Source organism: Schistocerca serialis, chromosome 10 (assembly GCF_023864345.2).
Source record: "Schistocerca serialis cubense isolate TAMUIC-IGC-003099 chromosome 10, iqSchSeri2.2, whole genome shotgun sequence".
NCBI lineage: Eukaryota > Metazoa > Arthropoda > Insecta > Orthoptera > Acrididae > Schistocerca > Schistocerca serialis.
In genome coordinates, this window is record NC_064647.1 from 225,729,539 (window position 1) to 225,753,335 (window position 23,797).

The 23,797-nt window shown below is 40.0% G+C and overlaps 1 protein-coding gene across 3 annotated transcripts in view; it reads left to right on the plus strand.

The window, feature by feature from the left end:
- Positions 1-23,797, plus strand: part of LOC126424965 (zinc finger and SCAN domain-containing protein 22-like) — an 84,744-nt gene that overhangs the window by 46,133 nt on the left and 14,814 nt on the right. For all 3 annotated transcript variants that reach the window (XM_050087843.1, XM_050087842.1, XM_050087844.1), the window contains exon 6: positions 6,211-6,343. In XM_050087843.1, the coding sequence (XP_049943800.1) occupies positions 6,211-6,343 (133 nt within the window). The remainder of the gene's footprint in view (positions 1-6,210; positions 6,344-23,797) is intronic.

Genomic DNA, 23,797 nt, shown 5'->3' on the forward strand with positions numbered 1-23,797 from the left:
AACGAGGCTGCTGACACTGCTGCCAAGGTTGCAGTCCTCGCCCGCTAATTCCTGTACTCCCTCCAGTGATTTCTGTGTTGCTGTCTGTCAGGAAGTGGTGTCCCTTTAGCATCGTCAATGGTCCTCCCTCCCTTCACAGGAATAAGCTCCGGCTTATTAAGGCTCTCCCAGCGGCTGGGATGTCCTCCTCTTGGCCCTCCCATCAGAAGGTCATTTTAACTACGCTGTGTATTGGGCACTGCCTTTTAAGCCATCACAATTTGATAAGTGGCTCTCCCCCACCACTATGTCCACATTGCACCCAAATTTTAACTGTCCGCCACTTCCTGACGGAATGACCATTTTTTAACTATTTACTTTCCCACTTGGGTCTGTGATAATCAGTAGTGTAAAAAAAATTGCATCATATAGTGTGTTTGTGTGGTGTAATGGCTAGGATAACAGCTCTACGTGCAGGAGGTTGTGAGTTTGAATCTCATCAGGTGTTGTAAGTTTTTTTTAAAATTATTTTTAAATCTTTATCAAAATGACTCTTGATCATCATTTTTATATAATCAATTGATTTAAATGTAATTTTTTTAATTCCATTTCTTTGTCACATAATTTTAATCATAATATCAACTTCTTCATTTGCTCTCATTTTTCCTACTATCATTCTTCCTCCACTTGAAATCTTTGTTCATGTGTTTTTAATTAATTGTATGTATTAATTTCAGTCTAATTTCTTTTGTTTTGTCACCATATTTTTTCGTCCACATTATTGTATTCATTATATCTATTTCTCATTTGCTCGAATTTCATTTTACTTGTAAAACTGTCGTTCATTTAAATTTTTACCTGCATTATTTTATCCAAAGTTCATACGGTGATTAAAATAATGTGACAAAGGAATAGAAATAAAAAAAAAATCATTTTAACCAATTAATTGAATAAAAATAATGATCGAAGGAATTTAAATAAATATTTTAAAGTAATAAAAATTTTGTGCAGCTGATGAGATTCAAACCCACAACCTCTGGCATGTGAAGCTGTTACCCTATCAATTACACCACACAACCAGACTAATTAAATATCACACAAAATTCCAAATTTTTTACGGTCAATTACTCGCAGACGAGGGCCCACCATGGTGAATGGCTGCAGTCTGCGATACATATGATATTAACCTACAGCACCGTATAGGCAGTTTCAAAAAGTCGATCGCACCGCTGGGGGACCTCTCCCTGTGATTAATGAAAAATGTGTAGTTATTCACCTAAGTAATAAAACAAATCCGTTAAATTTTGATTGCATAATAAATCACACAGATGTAAAGGATATTAATTAAACTACATACATAGGGATTACAATTATGAATAACTTAAATTGGAATGATCACGTAGGTAATGTTGTCGGGAAACAAACCAAAGACTGCAATTTATCAGCAGAATGTTTTGAAACAGCAACAGGTCTGTTAAAAAGATTGCTTACAATACACTTGTCCACTCTCTTGGGAAGTACTGCTGTGCGTTGTGGGATCCACGTGAAATAGGATTGACGGATGACATTGAAAAAGTTCAAAGAGGTGCAGCACATTTTATAATATCACAGAATAGGAGAGAGAGTGCCATGGATATGCTATACAATTTGGGGTGGCAATCTTCTTCTTCTTCTTCTTCTTCTTCTTCTTCTTCTTCTTCTAATTATTAAAGCGGCACATAACTCAATACCAAGAGGAGCGCGGAAAGAATACATCCCATGCTGGACAAAGGAGTGCGAACAACTACTCGATGAATATAACAAAACAGAGAATCCAGAACTAGGAGAACAGCTCATAAGAGCTATGGGCGAGGAACGCAAACAGAGATGGCAAAAGCGGATGGAACAAATGGACTTTACGCACTCCTCACAGAAGAGCTGGAGTCTACTGAGGAAACTTGGCAGAGCACAATTCAAGGGACGGAACATCAATAATAAAATGACCCCTAACAAGATATGCTCTTCTATACTACAAACATCCAGAATCCATGCCTCCGCCTCGAAGAAAAAAGAACTGCACCAACTGATGAACGAAGAGCTAGATGCAAGTGAGGAGGAAGCAGGTTTAGCGAACTGGGTAACACAAGAAGAGATAAATATAGCACTAAAGAAAATGTCACCTGGTAAAGCAGCTGGCTGTGACGGCCTTCTTCCAGAATTCTTGAAGAACCTCGGGCCAAAGGGAAGAGCATGGCTGTCTTCTCTTTTCTCTAATATCATAGATACCAGCCGGTTACCAAAGCAATGGAAAAACGCACAAGTCATAGCCATCCAGAAACCAGGGAAAACAGGAGAGAATGCTAAAGATTATAGACCGATATCTTTATTGTGCACCACTTACAAGCTGTTTGAACGAGTCATCCTAGGCAGAATAGAAAGTAAAATAGAAGCTGCTCTTCCCCCAGAGCAAGGCGGTTTTCGAAAAGGAAGAGATTGTTGCGACCAAGTTCTTGCCCTAACCACTTTCATTGAAAGAGGTTACCAAAACAAAAAGAAAACGGGCATGGTATTATTAGATCTCACCTCAGCATACGACACCGTATGGACATAAGGGATACTGTATAAACTGTCAAAAGTCGTGAAATGCAAGAAGATCATAGATCTAGTCAGAAATATGTTGATAAACAGGAGATTCAAGGTATCTCTGAATGGGAAAACAAGCAGCTACAGGACACTACAAAATGGTCTCCCCCAAGGGTCTGTGCTGGCTCCATGCCTTTTCAATTTATACATAGCGGACATCCCAAACCTGGAATCTCGTTCTTTTATGTATGCAGATGACATCGCTATCGCGGCTCACGCCAACACTTTCGAAGAACTGGAAGAAATTTTAAACAGGGATCTGGAACGACTACAACAATATTATGACAACTGGCACCTCAAAGTAAATCCGACTAAATCCGTGGCATCAATAATGCACTTGTGTAACAAAGATGCAAATCGTGAGCTAAAAGTGCAAATAAAAGGTAAATTGTTGAAAAACGATAGAACGCCAAAATATCTGGGTGTTAAGCTAGATCGCACTCTCACATATAAGAGCCACCTGTACGAAGTCGCCCAAAAAATGAAAACAAGAAACAACATCATAATGAAACTGGCAGGAACAACCTGGGGATGTTCCACTGAAACTCTACGCACATCAGCACTGGCACTTCTGTATAGTGTAGCGGAATATTGCGCACCCGTCTGGGCCCGCAGTAGGCATGTCAGATATGTTGATGTGCAACTTAACGAGACAATGAGGCTCATAACAGGAACAGTAAGACCCACCCCGAAACCTTGGCTGCCCGTCCTTGCCAATATCGAACCACCCTCGATTAGACGTGAAAGAGCAATCCAGAGGTACAAAGAAAAGTTCAGGGACCTACCTCCTCCCCCTGACAGACTGATGTCAAGAAATCCCTTCTGGAAAGAACTCAAACAACAGATTGATATCGATAACCTGTGGAAACAGCAATGGCAGGAAAGCAAAGTGAATAACAGTTTCCTTATTGAGGACCCATCTCAACGAGTTCCAGGCTTCCAACTCCAACGTAGAGTGTGGGTAACCCTAAATCGTCTGCGGACAGGTGTTGGTCGGTGCGGATATTTGCTGAAAAAGTGGGGTTTCTCCCAGGACCCCAATTGTGAGTGCGGAGAGAGTCAAACCATGCAGCATATAGTTGAGTGCGACGTACACGGACTTAAGGGAGGAAATCTGATGGACATACATGTGATAAGTGACCAAGCACTTTTGTGGCTGGAAACCCTGAAAATTTTATTGTAAATCATTGTTAATGTTAATTTAAATTTTTATATTGATGTTTGTAAGTGTATCACGCTTTGCCTGTAGCTGAACGAGAAATAAATTCTTCTTCTCCTTCTTCTTCTGTTTTTTTTATTTTTTTAAAGAGGTATTCTTTGTTGTGACAGGATCTTCTCATGAAATTTCAATCACTGACTTTCTCCTCAGAGTGTCAAAATATTTTGTTGACTCCAGTTTACATAGCGTCATAACATTTGGGCAGCATTATTGTGGTATTCCATGGCCCCCATGATTACAGTACTGAAATATTGCATTACTGACCATTTTGGCTGATCAGATGCATCCAGGGTACGTTTGTCTCCCAAAGGTGATGCTGTGTTCTGAAATGACAGGACCTCGTAGGGCTGGTTCTGAGCATCAGGATGAATTGTCACCTTGCCCCTGGCCACCACTGCCACCAGATCTCACTACTATTGAGCCTTCGTGATCTGCTTGGGAGAGAAGGGGGCGTGCTATTGGTCTCCGTCGTTGGTACCTGAACTTGCCACTATTTCGCGGGAAGAATGCTAAAACTTTCCTCTTGAACCCGTACGAGACCTATATTTATCCATTACAAGATGACTGGAAGGCGATTTGAATGCTGACGGTTTCCCTACTCCGTATGAGTCACGGTAATATGACCTGTTTTTAGTGTTTCCAAATTTTGTCCAGCCCCCCTGTTTGTCAACAGAATATGAGAATGATGTAAAATTTGTGTCATGTGTAGAATGAGTTTTGGTAGTGTGGTGGAGCAAAAATAATCCTTCCAACAGCTGCCTGCAACACTTCATTTTTACAGCTTCCCGTAACCTCACTAGGAGGTTTTGGGAGTGTGCCACTGTGATGATTTGCCCTCTATGAACATTGTCTATTAGCATCTCCTCATAGCACTCCCAAAACAACACTCAGCATCAGCTTGCCTGATGACAGTTAGGTGATCACTGCTTTCGGTGTGCGACTCCGTATTTCCACTGCTTGCTTTGCACTTTGTCTGGGGCTCGTACTGATACACTCGGCACTTGTCTGTGGGTGGGCACTGGCCTGACAGGTCCATTTCCATTGCTGCATCAGTTCGGTGGACCTTTTTTAATAGATATGGGCAGTCGAAGAACCCAGCAGGCAGTGACTTTTGTCGCATTCAAAATGCCGTTCGAGAGATCTGTAACTATGTCGTACTTCGCAGACCACCTAACAGGGTGTGGTGGAGAGTGCTTCTGGTATCACTGAGTGACTGAGTGATCCCCCACCCCCCATCCCTCCTACTGTCCCACTTGCTAATGGTGTGTGTGAGGAATCATTTTCAATAGACCTCTATATTAGCTTTAATTTCCCAAATTTTCTTATTGTGTTCATTGTGTGAGGTGATTTGAAAGGATGAAATTTGTTTTCTGACTCTTCCCGGAAAGTGCTCTCTCGAAATTTCATTAGTAAACCTCTCCATCAAGCACAACGCATCTCTTGTAAAGTCTGTCACTGAAGTTACGAACAGTACTCGAGAACTGGTCAAACTAGAACCATATAAGCCACTTCCTTTGTGGATGAGTGACGTTTCATTTTCAGCTATTTGCATTAAATGATAATTCCACAAAGTCTCACTCTAGATTCAGATATACCAAGTCAGAGTCATTTGGCAAATAGCTGTGTCTAAATATTAAAACTTTTAAATAAACATTTTCCACTTTGATTTCACAGTTTCTGCTTGGATTCTGCCCCTTGCATGAATCTGAGTAAGACAGAGTATGCTTGTGGTCGTTTGCATTGTTTCTTATGTACTGTTTCATGTACGTAGCTATTTCTTGTGACTCCTGAGAACCTTGTTTCCAGCCACATATACATAAAACTTTTGTTGTTACTGAAATCATGACAACCAGAGTGGTTCAAAACTGATCCACGGCTGATTTGCATGTTTTCCACCGTTGTTTCAACTATGAAACACTGGGCTTCAAGCGCAGGGGACTCCTCTGGTACAATTTTCAGTTCCTCAAAGAGAGATGGTTTGCCAATTCCTTCTTTGTCATTCTGATTCATTTGAGTGTGTTAGATGTACCTGTACCAACTAACCTGTATGTCATATGATGGATGTTTGCAGTTTTGCTTCCACTCAAATTCAGAGTAAAAATTTCCATACTTTATTAGTGTTCTGCACCATTTTGTTTTGGGTCTTCCAGCAGCATGTTATAGTAATGTGGCATGAGGATTTTAGTGTTTACCAGGTAACAAATGGAAGATTAATTATAACTTTGACTAATCCTTGTACACTACAGACTTTAATGTTTTACTCTTGTGTGTAATCAGAGTTCATCTTAAATCAAGTAATATAAGAGTTTTGACATAATAAGACATTACGATTTAATGCTTAATACGTAAAGTATGAGAACAGTTTTTAAAGCACTTTATATCATTTACAGATTTGCTTGTGTGCTGTGTGGAAAGGTGTTTGCACGGCAGGGTCACCTGGCCATGCATTGTCGACTCGGGCACGGTGTCCAACCTTCCAAAGGGTGGGGACTGAAAGTGGCACCAAGCACTTTCATGCAACAGGTATGAACTTAATTTTACCTTACGTGAAATTATAAAGGCAAAGTACAGAATGAGAATGCTGAAACAGGTAAAAAAAAATATGTCCATCCATCACCATTGGAAGTGATTAACAACCAGACAGTTGAGGGTTTATGTCATTCGCTGCATTTCAGTAGTATTGTTAAGTTTTGTTAATGCTTGCATACTGTATTACTTGCCATTGTTTTTAAATATACAATGCGAGGTGCCTATCTTTTCCCCCTCAGATAACTTTAATCCATTAGATATATTTGTAATCTCTTTTCACTTAGGCAGTTAATGATCTGGGGCTCATGAAACAGATACCTGTGTATCTTCACAGTGTAATTGATCACCGAAAGTACTGGCACTGACATTTTTAGATATATATTTTTAATGCAAAACGAGGATAATGGAATGTAGTCGAATTAAGTCTGGTGATGCTGAGGGAATTAGATTAGGAAATGAGACACTTAAAGTAGTAAAGGAGTTTTGCTATTTGGGGAGCAAAATAAATGATGATGGTCGAAGTAGAGAGGACATAAAACATAGACTGGCAATGGGAAGGAAAGCGTTTCTGAAGAAGAGAAATTTGTTAACATCGAGTATAGATTTAAGTGTCAAGAAGTCGTTCTGAAAGTATTTGTATGGAGTGTAGCCATGTATGGAAGTGAAATGTGGACAATAAATAGTTTGGACAAGAAGAGAATAGAAGCTTTCGAAATGTGGTGCTACAGAATAATGCTGAAGATTAGATGGGTAGATCACATAACTAATGAGGAGGTATTGAATAGAATTGGGGAGAAGAGGAACTTGTGGCACAACTTGACTAGAAGAAGGGATCGGTTGGTAGGACATGTTCTGAGGCATCAGGGGATCACCAATTTAGTATTGGAGGGCAGCGTGGAGGGTAAAAATCGTAGAGGGAGGCCGAGAGATGAATACACTAAGCAGATTCAGAAGGATGTAGGTTGCAGTAGGTACTGGGAGATGAAGAAGCTTGCACAGAATAGAGTAGCATGGCGAGCTGCGTCAAACCAGAACAACACCAATTTTTAATGGAACTACACTCCTGGAAATTGAAATAAGAACACCGTGAATTCATTGTCCCAGGAAGGGGAAACTTTATTGACACATTCCTGGGGTCAGACACATCACATGATCACACTGACAGAACCACAGGCACATAGACACAGGCAACAGAGCATGCACAATGTCGGCACTAGTACAGTGTATATCCACCTTTCGCAGCAATGCAGGCTGCTATTCTCCCATGGAGACGATCGCAGAGATGCTGGATGTAGTCCTGTGGAACGGCTTGCCATGCCATTTCCACCTGGCGCCTCAGTTGGACCAGCGTTCGTGCTGGACGTGCAGACCGCATGAGACGACGCTTCATCCAGTCCCAAACATGCTCAATGGGGGACAGATCCGGAGATCTTGCTGGCCAGGGTAGTTGACTTACACCTTCTAGAGCACATTGGGTGGCACGGGATACATGCGGACGTGCATTGTCCTGTTGGAACAGCAAGTTCCCTTGCCGGTCTACGAATGGTAGAACGATGGGTTCGATGACGGTTTGGATGTACCGTGCACTATTCAGTGTCCCCTCGACGATCACCAGTGGTGTACGGCCAGTGTAGGAGATCGCTCCCCACACCATGATGCCGGGTGTTGGCCCTGTGTGCCTCGGTCGTATGCAGTCCTGATTGTGGCGCTCACCTGCACGGCGCCAAACACGCATACGACCATCATTGGCACCAAGGCAGAAGCGACTCTCATCGCTGAAGACGACACGTCTCCATTCGTCCCTCCATTCACGCCTGTCGCGACACCACTGGAGGTGGGCTGCACGATGTTGGGGCGTGAGCGGAAGACGGCCTAACGGTGTGCGGGACCGTAGCCCAGCTTCATGGAGACGGTTGCGAATGGTCCTCGCCGATACCCCAGGAGCAACAGTGTCCCTAATTTGCTGGGAAGTGGCGGTGCGGTCCCCTACGGCACTGCGTAGGATCCTATGGTCTTGGCGTGCATCTGTGCGTCGCTGTGGTCCGGTCCCAGGTCGACGGGCACGTGCACCTTCCGCCGACCACTGGCGACAACATCGATGTACTGTGGAGACCTCACGCCCCATGTGTTGAGCAATTCGGCGGTACGTCCACCCGGCCTCCCGCATGCCCACTATACGCCCTCGCTCAAAGTCCGTCAACTGCACATACGGTTCACGTCCACGCTGTCGCGGCATGCTACCAGTGTTAAAGACTGCGCTGGAGCTCCGTATGCCACGGCAAACTGGCTGACACTGACGGCGGCGGTGCACAAATGCTGCGCAGCTAGCGCCATTCAACGGCCAACACCGCGGTTCCTGGTGTGTCCACTGTGCCGTGCGTGTGATCATTGCTTGTACAACCCTCTCGCAGTGTCCGGAGCAAGTATGGTGGGTCTGACACACCGGTGTCAATGTGTTCTTTTTTCCATTTCCAGGAGTGTATATTATTTCTTGCACCAGATTAGCAGACTGTTTTGATAGAAGTTCTGCGAAAACTTTTTTGTAGATGTGAAAATAAATTACAGAGTAAAAATACAATTAATGTGGGTGTTTTTGCTTTGTCATAGTGGCCATTTGAAATGCACATTGCCAGAAAATTTATGCAATTCTCTGTGGGAACAAGTACAGCCAAAATATATGTTATAGGATAATTGACACTCTTGATCGAGAGTAAAGTAAAAGTAAACTTCAGAGTAGTACAACAATCAAACAGCTGCAGTGACAGCATAAAATGCCCTTATTTGATCTATTTTTAATACATAATTACCCATGAGGCCAACAATAGTATTTCATCACTGAATGTGCCTCCTACTGATCTGATGTCCTGGTGTGAAAAATGCCATACTTCCATTAAAATAAAAAATGGAGTAATGCCGCTATATCAGTTGAAAACATGTTGTTCTTTGTTTCATGAGTCTCCTCTAAATGAGGCTACAAATATCTTTAAGAAGTCAATTTTTTAATGTGAAAATCATAGTAGCTATATCATGCTGTACAGGCTAAAATCTAATACAACTAATATTTGCTCCTTGATACAGCAAAATTTTGTAATTTGTCCTTAAGAGCTTCCCCATAATAACTCTGAATAGCATGTTGTATACTCCTCTTCTGATACATTGGCTGATAATAAACAAAAAATCTATAATTCAAATAAGAAAAGGTGGTGCCTCTGCAGACTTCATACTTGTTTCATAATAAACTTCCATTCACAGTGGAGCACCTCTGCACGTAGTGTGTCCTATCCACAAATTCTTAGGATATACAACTCCTCCCTCTATAGCCAAAGACAGTGGACACCATTAGAACACCTCTGACTCCCAGAGAAACCCAGATGAGAGCTGGAAAGTATAAGATCTAGGTACCTCTACACCCACATACACTGAGGTGACAAAAGTTTTGGGGTAGCTCTTAATATTGATTTGGACCTCCTTTTGCTTGACATAGTGCAGCAACTCGACGTGGCACAGACTCGACAAGTCATTGGATGTCCTCCGCAGAATATTGAGGCACACTGCCTCTACAGCAATCTGTAAATGTGAAAGTATCGCAGGTGCAGTATTGCAGGTGCAGTATTTTGTGCGTGAACTGACTTCTCGATTATGTCCCATAAATGTTTGATTAGTGGCCAGATCATTCACTCAAAACAAACAGTTGTGACCAAGTGACGGGGCACATTGTCATCCATAAAAATTCCATCACTGTTTGGCAACATGAAAGTCAATGAATAACTGCAAATGGTCTCCAAGTTGCCGAACATAATCATTTCCAATCAGTGATCAGCACAGCTGAACCAGTTCGTTCCATGTAAACATGGCCCACACCATTATGGAGCCATCACCAGCTTGCACAGTGCATGTCGGCAACTTGGGCCAATGGCTTCAAGGGTTCTGCACCACACTTGAACCCTACCATCAGCTATTGCCAACTGAAATGGTGATTCATCTGACCAGGCCACGGTTTTCCTCTCTAGGGTCCGTCCGATACCGATATGTACGCGACCCCAGGAGAGGTGTTGCAGGCAATGTTGTGCTGTTAGCAAAGACACTCACTTCATTCGTCTGCTGCTGTAGCCCATTAATGCAAAATTTTGCTACACTCGAAGCAGATATGTTCATTGTATATTCCACTTTGATTTCTGTGGTTATTTCATGCAGTGTTGCTTGTCTGTTAGCATTGACAACTCTTACACAAACACCACTGCTCCTGGTCGTTTAGTGAAAGCCGTTGCTCACTACATTGCACGTGGTGAGAGATAATGCCTGAAATTTCTTATTCTTGGCGAACTTTTGACTCTGTGTATCTTAGAACATTGAATTTCCTAATGATTTCCAAAATGGAATGTCCCATGCATCCTACTCAATTACTATTCCATGTTCAGAGACTCTTAATTCCCATTATGTGGCCACAATCACATTGGAAACCTTTCCACATAGATAACCTCAGTACAAATGACAGCTCCACCAATGCACTGCCCTTTTATACGTTGGGTACACAATACTACCGCCATCTGTATATGTGCATATTGCTGTCCCATGATTCTTGTCACCTCAATGTATATTCTGAATATAAGGTGATTCCCCATTTTTTAGAGCCTCTGTAATGGGATCGCCAGTAATTAATTGATTGTCTGCATTCTGATAATGCAAAGAGAAATAATATAAACAAAAGAAGTGGATTACATTAATTTTCACAATCACTTTCATTTTTGCTTATTATTCAAGCCAATCATCTGTGGTATCACATTAATCATCATGATCATCTTAGTCACTGGTATTGTGGCATATCAAAGTAAGCGGGCATCTGACCATTGTTGCCCATATTGCCCAGCAATTACTCAAGCCATTTCTTTAGACTGATTAAGTGATGCTGATACACAAAGTTGGAAAATTCCTCTTTATCTCCAGTGTCTTCAGTCAGATCATTTCACAAGTAATCGGGAAGCCTTCATTGCATTTCACTTTCACGTGCTCAACAAACTGCTGCTGCAGGTTGCGTAACCTTCGTTGTTTCTGTCCCCTGAAAATTTTGCGTGTGGTACTCGTTTAAAATAGTACCTGACATCACCTACAAATATTCACTTCTGTGACATCAAAATTTCTTCCTGCTAAACACTTGTTTGTGGCCTCTGCTTCGCGAATCACCATTAACTTAAAATTAGCATCGTTTTGTCTGCATTTTGAATGGAAAACTCATGGATTCACGTTTCTTAACAGAGTCACAGCTGTAATTTGCATCCATTATTGATTGTTACAATTTAAATTTCTTACAGCGCTGACAGTATAACCAAACAGAATGATGAAAGCGCATTGTCATCTTGACTCCCAATGGCCGAGTTGACAAAAATTGTACCACTTCACATTAATGCTGTAGCCAGCCTTGAAAGTCAATAGTGCTGTAGAGCAGTAGCAGCTATAGCGCTGTTATTGGTCATGTTTCATTTGTTGTGCCAAGTTTGAAGTGTTCCGTATGACTGTACTTTTGTTAGCATTAATTTATCTCCTGTTGAAATTTATACTATTGATGAGACTATTTGGCTTGTTTTAAAGTCAGTTCAGTTCCAACTAATAAACAAGGTAGATGTTCATAAAAAGCCAAGGTATACTATATACATTCTTGTGGTTGGCAGCACAATTAAAGTTCCTGCCCCATTTCCAGTCCCCTCTTTACATTCATCTTAGAGCTCAGCCAAGCTGATTTGACTTTTTCCCTCCAAACCATACAAATTCTTCAAATCAAATCTGCACATGCCAGTTGCCAATCCTTCATCTGTAAATGTGAGATGATGCATATATTAATCTGTTATAAAACTAAAAAATTTGCCTCACCAGCAATAGTTCAATTTGCAAATGTAAGAAAAACCTATATTTTCTAAATGACAAATTTGGGAAAAAGCCCCATGTTACAGTTGGGTAAACACAGTATATCCATATACTGCAGAGCACAGTGAAGTGCATGGCAGAGGGTACTTGCCATTGTGCTGCTTATTAGGGTTTCTTTCCATTCCATTTCTGTATGGAGCACATGAAGTATGGGCTCGGAAGTGATTTGTGTGGATCAGAGGAGCTGAGAATGCAATTACCACCAAATGCAAAGTGTTGCAATTCGTAGACAGCAAGTGCGATATTTGGAGGTGCTGTATCCAACATGGAGGTCACATGTGGGTCAGAGGAACTGAGGACTCGATTACCACCACATTTAAATTGTTACAGTTTGTAAATAGCAAGTGTGATATTTGGATGTGCTGTACCCTGCATAGAGGTCTCATTATGGAGTGCATTTTTGTTTTGCAGAGAGTTAATTATGTTTCCTGTGTAGCACTCATATGTGACAGAAGAAACACTGAAAAATTAAATGCATCACTACTGTCTGAGAGAAAGCAGACTAACAACATATAAACACAGTGAAGATGCATCACTCTGGTACTGCTGGCTGATGAAAAGGGATTTTCCCCAATAGGGAGCAAATTCTCATATGACACTAACGTGCATTTACGCCCCTTTGTATGTGAAATTTCAAGGCATCCAGATGGAAGTCACATTACCACATTGTTTTGACTCATTTAAATACAGTGAGTCATTTCACTAACCTCTCATCAAGCAAAAAAACAATTAGTGTGCACAATACAATTACTGTTATTATTTTCTGTTAACTCCCCACCATTCTTTGGTACAAAATTCTTGACAGCTGGCACTTTTTATCACTCTCAGTAGCTAACTCCACAACAATACAGGGTGAAAATATGGAGAATAAGTCAACATTCCTTATCTATCAGTACACCAAAGGGAGAGAGTTCTGAGAGAAAAAACTGTGCTGAACTTCATGTATTGGCTCCATTTTAATTGGTAATCCAGTTGGCCCTTGAGAAATTTCACATAAGTGTTTCATTTATTACCTGATAATTAATGTTTACATTCACCGTGTGCACATCATTTTTGCTTGTTAGAAATTGGCTACAAATCTTTGAGAGATTAAAATTAACTCTTTGCTGTGAACCAACTGAAGGCTTGTTGGGTACTGATGCACTGCTGAACCAAAACCTTTTTAAAAAATATTAAGCTACCAAATTCACCTTTTCTTGTCCCACCCCTGCCTCTTAGCATATTGCATATGAATCTGTTTTAGAATCTGTGCAGTTTGCTCACTATCAGATCAAGATGTATCAAATAAGTCAAGATACTTGTATTCGGAATATATTCTACAATTCTGATTATAACGACTCATCTCATCCATTAAGTCATAACAAACTGATGTAAAGTTGTTTCTATAATATCGTGTACCTGAGTGCACAAGATTTTTCCTAATGTAAGTTAACTGCAATTAACATTTCCTTCAAGAAGACAGGAATTAGTTTGAATTGAAATACGTTTCACTGAACTGTTCAATAAAAAATTACTGTTACTTATCTTGCTTACTGTTGAAGATACTGGTGTCCTTGTCTCAGAGTACCGCATCAGTTGTGGAGTGGGCTTATTAGCTGTTGCAAAGACTCATATTGCACCTGGCAAGAACAGTGGCACAATTGAAAAATGCAGTACTTGAAATAAATCGACTTAAAGAATTCTATGAAAGTTATATTGAAATAGCAGAAGCTTCCTTTCAATTTAAAGTATACAATTTTGACAGTAACTTCCATTATAGCTCATACAAAAGTAAAATGAACATGCCATTCTCTTCTTGTCGAATGTGAGATGTTATCGAGTAATTATTACTTAGTTCTCCGAGTTGTCACTTTTCTTGATTTTTTTAATCATTTTTCTTTTTGTTATGACTCCTCGTGTGATAATTTTGCCACTTTTCCATGCCCAATGCTTTTTACTGTAATGTAATAATAGATTTGAACCTCCATCAGTCAAAGTTTGTACTTGAGTTACAGTAAAAAATAAAAACAAGTTGAAATTGTTATATTAGAAAAATACAAAATTGTAATTTATGAAATTAATACAATTTAATAAGGAAAATCAATTATGTTCAATTCAAAGCACACCATTTATGAAAACATAGAAACAAAAATTAGCTTGTATAATGTAGGAATGTTTCACCAAGAAATGGAATTGAATTTGAACTTTCTTTGTAGCAGAAATTTCCATTTCTTTCTTGGATGCTGCAATGCACAAAATTTCATAATATTTGCAACAGCTGTAATCATCAAAACAATGTCTGTCCTTTCAGATTTGCATGCATATATATCTGACAGTCACTTTAATGTAAGATACAGGCTCTGATAAGCACAGACAACCTAGAATATACCACTCTTCTTGAATGACCAGTGCTCACCTGCCAGAAGCAACGCTGAAGTGAAGTTGTTCTTGCGTGGCAAATCGTAAAGTAGCTTACAGCAAAACTGTCACATTTTCCCTGAAGTAGACAAATTGTCAGATAGATAGGTGATGTTTTGCATGCATGTTGGGCACTTTACACACATTTTTCAGTGGCATAAACTAAAAATTGCTGTTTTGTGACTTGGCTGTCACTTTTCTTGCCACGGTGCTGGGGTGCAATATTGTATATCAGAACAAGACAGCTTATAGAAGATATATTTAAGGGACATAATTGAGGTGTCATTTTTCATGGCTATAAGGGCAGCAGGGGACTTCCAAAGACTTGTCGAGTCCCTGCCATGTCGAGTTGCTGTACTACATTGTGCAAAAGGTCGTCAGACACGATATTAGGTGATATCTCGTGACTTTTGTCACCTCAGTGTAGATAAACCTGCTTTCTGAGTGCTACAATTGCAGCACATTTGTCTGCAAATAGCTCCACTCTTGGACCCATAATAACGATGTGCACACTGTCGAATGTCACTAAGGAACTGAAGGGCAGTATAGCACGTGAAATTAGAAGTAAAAGCTTCAAACAGCCAAGATTGCTATATTGCAATATTTATTTTGATTATCGCTTTCAACAAGTCGTATTGCCACCTTCGGATCATACGCAATATGTTTCGATGGATCTTGGCACAAAATATACTGCATAAGATCTGGCAACATAGCTTGCTGATACTGGTAATCAAAATAAATGCTGTACTATAGCGATCTTCGATCTTGGCTGTTCGCAGTTTTTACTTCTAATTTTATATTAATCTACATCGCCACTGTAGTTGATGAGGAATGTCGAGCATACACTACTGCTTGGATTATACTGCAAACATCACAACATTAAAGGGAACAACAGAACAGTATGAACTGGGCATTCATTCGTCACACAGGTAAATAAACTTACTAGTTCAGGTAACTGTTTTGTATGTACAGAACACTCCTTTTGACAATATTGCATATGGATATGTTTACCAACATTGTACTATTCCTTCTTTTACTCACCCGTAGCCATGGTATTGTATGGTATCTGCAGGTCATTACATGTTAGTTATTAGGTTCATTGGCATTAATGAACAGTAGTGTATATTGTGAAATAAAAAACAAGTATTGTATCAAAACTGTCAGTCCCATAACAATGCTCAGTTTTAACGTACAAGTAGCTTAACATCTCAGATGCCTCCCACAAAACCTATTATCACATTGTAAACCTATTTACAAGACATGTCTGGAAAATAATAAGATAATGTGAGTTGTACATCACGTTTTAACTACCACCTCTAAAATATCAAGGTGGAGCCATTGAACTTGGTGGCAATGTCAGAGCATCTCTGCACATTTGTTCTTCAATGTGACACATTTTTACCAACTTCGCGGGTTGTAGAAGTCTGCAGTTTAGCTCTTCAGCAAACAAGTCACCTTGAAAATCGCCTTGTAGTCATTCTGCAAATGCCTGCGACACCTTGGTTCCATCGCCCAAGGAAAATGAATAAGTCACTGGGTAACATATCAGCAGATTAGAGGGTTGAGTCAAAATTTGATAGACACACAGAAGCAGTGTGTTTGATGTGTGCTGCCCAGGATGAGCTGGGGTGTTGCAATGAAGCAAACATACCCTCTCAGAAAAGTTCCCACGATTCTCCGTCTCGCTAGCTTCCTGTAACCCCGTCAGATACTATATTCTAATATTATGACCTCCACTTATCTTGCCTCGCACAAGGATAATCTGTTAGCATCGAACTGTGGCAGTGTCAAAAATCACTCAGCATCGACTTGCCCAATGACGGTCAAGTGTTCAGCATTTTCGATGGCAGTGAATCCGCACATTTCTACTGCCCACTTTGCTCCTTCATGTCAGAATTGTAGTGACACACCTAGCACTTCTCCACAGGGTTAGGAAGGTGCAGAAGTTGTTTCAGTTGGCCCAACATAGCTGCAACTAATGCTCCATAGTCTCACTTTGGAAGGCTTTTTAAACAGTTGTGACTTGTCATCAAACTTGGCAGACAGCAATCTTTCTCACATTCAAATTGTTGTGCGAGTTGTCAAAAACTGTTTGGCGAGTGATTTTAAATTTTCCCAGTAGTGTCTTCATTTTAGTGTGACAGTCACCGAGCGCTGGGGCCACCTCTTCTCTTGAAAATCCTTCTTCCTCACACAGAGAAGGGCTGCCACTTCTTGCTTTGTCATACAGATTTATTTGATTGTATTGGAAGTGTCTGTACAACCAAATCACTGTGTCATATGAGGATGCATTACTCTTGTACTCCGACCAACTTGGCACAAATTGTTGCAGCATTGTTCCGCTTCACATGGCAGAAAACGATTTACTGCACAATACTCCATTTTATCAATGGGCTGTGCCATTTTGTTGTGAGGCTTTTAGTGGCTATATACCTGTCCTTTTTTCCCCCTAAGGTAAGTCTTTCTGCTCCCAGGATTGGAATGACTCCTTACCCTCTCCCTTGAAACCCACATCCTTTCGTCTTTCCCTCCCCTTCCCTCTTTCCTGATGAAGCAACCTTGGGTTGCGAAAGCGTGAAATTTGTGTGTGTGTGTGTGTGTGTGTGTTCGTATGTTTTTTATTGTGCCTATCTACCAGCACTTTCTCGTTTGGTAAGTCACAGCATCTTTGTAAAACAAGGATGATGTGACTTACCAAACGAAAGCGCTGGCATGTCGATAGACACACAAACAAACACAAACATACACACAAAATTCAAGCTTTCGCAGCCAACGATTGCTTCATCAGGAAAGAAGGAAGGAGAGGGAAGGACGAAAGGATGTGGGTTTTAAGGGAGAGGGTAAGGAGTCATTCCAATCCCGGGAGCAGAAAGACTTACCTTAGGGGGGGAAAAAAGGACAGGTATACACTCACACGCACACACATATCCATCCACACATACACAGACACAAGCAGACATTTGTAAAGGCATATTAAAAACAAAGATTCCATGACTTACCAAATGGGAAAGCGCTGGTAAATAGACACAATAAAAAAAACACTCAAACACACGCGCAAAATTTCAAGCTTTCGCAACCAACGGTTGTTTCGTCAGGAAAGAAGGAATGAGAGGGAAAGACGAAAGGGTGTGGGTTTTAAGGGAGAGGGTAAGGAGTCATTCCAATCCCGGGAGCGGAAAGACTTACCTTAGGGGGAAAAAAGGACAGGTATACACTCGCACACACACACACACACACACACACACACACACACACACACGGGATGGATGTGTGTGTGTGTGTGTGTGTGTGTGTGTGTGTGTGTGTGTGTGGGCGCACGTGCGTGAGTGTATACCTGTCCTTTTTTCCCCCTAAGGTAAGTCTTTCCGCTCCCGGGATTGGAATGACTCCTTACCCTCCCCCCTAAAATCCACATCCTTCCGTCTTTCCCTCTCCTTCCCTCCTTCCTGATGAAGCAACCATTGGTTGCGAAAGCTTGAAATTTTGTGTGTGTTTGTGTGTTTTTTTTATTGTGTCTATCTACCAGCACTTTCCCGTTTGGTAAGTCATGGAATCTTTGTTTTTAATATATTTTTCCCATGTGGAATGTTTCTTTGAGACTTGTACCTGCAAACAAATAAAAAATTAACTGCATAACATTATTTTTTTGAAGTAGTAATTGAATCTCAGTGACAACCCCTTGTATCTACTTTATAGTCTGTGTTAGGAATATTGCTCAAGATTTCGCTGTTAAGATGTGTGTGTGTGTGTGTGTGTGTGTGTGTGTGTGTGTGTGTGTGTGAGAGAGAGAGAGAGAGAGAGAGAGAGAGAGAGAGAGAGAGAGAGAGAGAGAGAGTAATGATGTGGAATGAGTCATTTTACATTAACATTGCAAATTAATGTGTAAATGTGGTTGCAGCGGTGCGGTCACTTTCTCCTACAGAAAGTGTGCACTTAACTTGGGGTGAATTTCTTCTTCCGCAGTCCTCTCCACACACCTTTCCTGTCAGGAAAATGCATAAAGTTATCCAGCTGCATAAAGTTATCCAGCTAGGAAAAAACTGTAGCGGAAACTAGCCATACTACACATCTCTACAGGTCACACCAAAATGTTTTTCAGTATCAGGTGAGATGAGTGATTGATTGAAACTTCCGTATATTGTGACCTGTTTAATGAAAAAATCACTGAGCCCGTGCTAACCTTAAGTTACAGTTTCATCATTCACATTCAATCACACTCACTCATAACAGCCAGCTTGGATAATTAACCAAACCTGTTATCAAAAGGATTAACAAATGGATTGTTTGTGACAGAATACTCTCTCAAATGTTACACAATTTGACCCTATCAAATGTTTAGTTTGTGGCCACACCTTGTGTAACACACCATGTGGATTTTGGTTTTCCAAAAATCACAGTTTACAGCCTAAAATTGGAATTCGTGTTTATCTTTTTCATACATTCATCTCCAGTTTGTGACAGTTCACGGTCCAGTTTTAACCATTATTTCATAAAATTTTCACACTGTTCAGAGTTTCTTATATCCACATCTGAACATGATCATGGTTTAGATCCAAACTGCACCTAGGCTTCACAAAGTAGTTCTCTTAGCTCATAAAATACACACAAACATACTGTCCTCTGATTGGCTGATATACTTCGTAACCAACCCAATATTAGTATTAAGCCATGTAATTCTACATGTTTTACTTTTGACTGATCACAACTTAATAGCTTTTATGAACAGTTTATCAAAAGAACAAATTCATAAAATCCAAAAATATTGAAATAATAGTCTCTTTTTATCAATGATATCAAAATGGAAATATTGAATGCTGATATTCTTATTTTATATGATACTTTTTTAACAATTTTTGGTAAATATTTGAAGTTGTTCTTTTGAAATTGTAGTAGATCACAATTTTACGTTTGCTGTGTGGAGGAGTCTTTCTACTTTATGAGCCTTCATCATGTCCAATCTTTCCTTTGACCGTGCGAAGCAAGTATATGTGGCACAAAAGGAGTCCAAATGCATTGGCACATGGGGGTGGGGTGGGGGGAAGTTGTGTGTGAATGGAATTTTTAAAGCAACTGCTGTGCTATTTCTTCACATTTGCATCTTCAAAAACAGTTGCCGATAATGATGAACAGAAATCTAAATGACAAGATTGGTCTTTGTGGTGGGCAGAGACGTGTGAGGGGAAATGCTGATGTAATAGGCACTCGGCGCACTACCAACAGAAACTCAACATTTGGCTTCACCATGCAATTTTGACGCTGCAGCTGCTAGGTCCCTGACATTGGCAGAACAGGGGCAAATCCGATCTGTGATAAAACCAAACAACAGACCCATCAGCCACCTTTATTGTGCCACGTAACTGCAGTTACCACTGTTACCAAAATGGTTACCACCAAGTGTGAATGTACATTGTTTTCCTTTCAATTCTTGTTCTAAAGGGGATAGGCAGGCTGTTAACTTGTTGACATACAGGTTATCTAATAATGAATCAATAATTAAATATACAGCTCTAAAGCTGACAGTATATTTACAATGTGCAGCCAATATTTTTATGGGCAGGTACGTCAGTATTTTTTCTGTCAACACGTCAATGCTTTTTTTTTTAATATATCGAGAGCCGCTAATGATATTGTTTTAAATATCAATATATTGGTTTCCCAGTATTTTTTAAAAGTATCTGCTGTCATAGTGCTGACACCTTTCAGCCACTGCTGAAACTAAGAGGGTTGCCCAGAAAGTAATGCACCGCATATTTTTTTCTTCAACAATTCTTTATTGAACATAATGAGAATTACAAGCATGAAAGAATGGTATTTTGTCTACACACCATTTTTTCCTATGTAATCTCCGTCCCGTTCTATGCCCATCCTCCAGCGTGAAAAAACGGCATGTATGCTCCGTTGGTACCAATCCTTGTCCTGGTGGCGGAGCCAGTACTTCCCTTTGTGGATCACCTCCTCATCGTCCTCAAAATGTCTTCCACAAATGGCATCATGTAATGGCCCAAATAAGCGGAAATCTAAGAGGGCTAGGTCAGGACTGTAGGGTGGTTGGGGTAACACTGTCCAATCCTATTTTGTGATGTGTTCAGCAGTCCTCAGACTTGCACGGGGTTGAGCGTTATCATGTTGCAGCAGAACATCTGGGTTGCCGTGGCACCGAAGTCACTAGAAGCACGTCTTGAGTTTTGTTCATGTTTTGACATATGCTTCTGAAGTAATGGTACTGCCTCTTGGCATCACATCAATGAGAACCACATTTTAACAATCCCAGAACATGGTGGTCACGATCTTACTTGCGGAAGCAGTTACTTTGATTTTTTTCTGCTGTCGGGAGTTTCGAGCTCAAAATGGTGAACCCAGGTTTCATCACCTGTCACAATCCAGGACAAGGCCTCTCCCTCAGTTTCAAAATGTTGCATCAAATCAGAGCAAATGTTTTTTCTGTGCGATTTGTGATCCACTGTTAGACATCGCAGGTCCCATCTTGCACACACTTTTCAATATCCAAGAATGCGGATAATTGCATCCACACTTCGTTTACTGATTGATATATGCAACACCAACTGCCGAGTCGTAATGCGTCTGTCCTCGCGGATGACAACATAAGCTCCGCAACAGGGCTCCGTAGACTTTTCACAAGCGTTTGTGAATACTCCCCACAGTTTCTTTCTCTGCAGTGAGGAATTCAATCGTGGCTCGTTGCTTGTAACGTACATCACCTACAGACACCATTTTGAAACTGTGCTGCTGCTACACTATCTGTCAGAAGTGACAGAAACTTGGCGCACTCACTCAGGAGACTTCAAATAATACATATGTAACATTTCACATTCGTAGTCTTGTTTTCGGCTGGGGAAAAAAATGCGATGCATTACTTTCTGAGCAACCCTAGCACTTGCAGCGAGCTATGGGATCTGAGCACATTGGTCGTACGAGACAGGACTCGTGTATGAAGCTGACCGCCTGCTATTCTCTCTTACTTACATATTTGTGATGTAAGGCCTCACACTCCCTCCAATTATAAGAAATTTTTGCGAAAAAAGTTTAAGAATTATTCTGCATCACGATTATTTTTCTAGTTTTAATAGTTTCCCAACAGCAAACTAAATACATAATTCTTACTCTGGACCTGGCAGACCAAAACTAACCTAGCCTACATTTTACAAAAACTCTTGTTTTTGACATTCTTCACAAAATTATAAATTATACAAATTCTTTTTCAAAACAACAAATTAACTCCTGTTTCTCAAACAGTTCATACTGTTTACAGCATTTTAGTTAAATAATGAATTTCATTGTTTAAATTTTTCCTGCACTCTTCGCTTTATAGTGCATCCACGTATGTATGTAGATTCATCCTACTTTATAATTGACACTTCACTAGTGTCCTGCTACATTGTGAACCGTATATCTTACATCGTTACAGCACCTTATTTTTGTGGCATCCATAACATTTCACCTTCACTTCCAATACAGTTCAGACTGCCATTACATGGTCATTTATCTGAAAACACAGTTTCAACTAAGATTACAATTTTACACATATTCCTGAAAAGTAGTTTTTAGTGCAGGTATTTTCTTTAAAATTTTTATTTTTCCCATCTTTAAATATTTTCATTATTCTTGTTATCAGAAGCGAATTAACAGAGACTTTTTTTCAATTGATGCATTCACATGGCACAAATATGAAATTGATTGAAAAAAATAGTACCTTTCAAAGTGAGGATCAATCTGTGACTTTAACTAAATAGGTAGCTAGTGAAAGCATTGGCTAAATTTACTTAACTAATTCAGCATATCTACATTATACTGATTTTTAAAAAATTTTTGAAACTTAAAACTATCATAATTCATTCTTTTACAAATTAAACAATGTAACATAGTTACCAATATTTTTCTGTTTCTCTCCCATACATTATAGATAGGCCACACTGCCCCTCAAAATCCTTATTGTAAAGTATTTTCACTTCATGCAGAGCAGATCACATCAAAATAGCATGAAATTATTTACAGAACTTTTCATATCATTCTTGCCCGCTCTTATTATAATTTCACACTTTTGTTTAGTCGTGTCAGTGTTAGTAGTAGTCGTTATGTCAGTATTACTAGATCCTTTTCATATTCCTACTAAAGCTTCTACATCGCTATACTACCGATCTCCCTACAAAATCCTTTATCCATTTTTCATCACCACAATGCATCCTTTTATGATTAGTTATCTTTGTCCTTGTTACTTTCCCAACATTGTCTTCTTGGTTTTATAAGTTACATCTGGTTAGTTTTACATTACTGTTCCAAAACCTCTTCTACTAAAAGTCACATTATTCCATCTTTAGTTTCCTTGTACTAACCATTGCATGCACGTCACCTTCAGCAATCTTTACACCACTAATTCAGTAAACATTTTCCATTTTTCAACACAACTACTCATCCTCTCTGCATAAAGTTGCCTTATTTCAGCATCACTTTCCTAATAAACAGTAGACCTCAGTTACACTCTTCAGAATTCCATAATACTTTCCTTTGCTCTTAATTTCTTTATATTTCCAATAATTAACTTAAGTACAACACCCCCTAATACCTTTACTTTTCCCTTGATGGCAAAGAAGATGATAGATGACAGATAAAGTTTAAAATTATAGGAGAGGAATGTTTACAATATGAAATGGCAATGAAATAATATTGCCAATTACTCGAGTACCTGATGATCGTCAGTCACCCACCTGACATTGCAAAGAATGCAATGCCCTCTCAGGATTTGACCCTCAGCTCCTATCTAATGCAAGCAAATCCTCCACTTTTATCTCTATTTTGTTATGGCTCATTTCGAATTCCTCTGAATTCATCCCCAATTCTTTGCCATATTCATTATATTCTTCTTCTTCTTTCCTACAATATTTTAGAGGAATACTGTCCCTTTCCTCAGTTGTCAATTTATTTTTTCTGTAAAATTGTATACTAAATGTTGCCCCCTTTACTTCCCAAACCATAATATCATTATTGAAATCCAACTTCCCTTTGTGTTTATTAAAGAAATCGGCCCCAATCAATGTGTCAGTGCTCAGCCTGGAAATTATCAGAAAGTTGTGATACAACTGTATATCATTGTTGTTAATAGAAAATATTATTTCA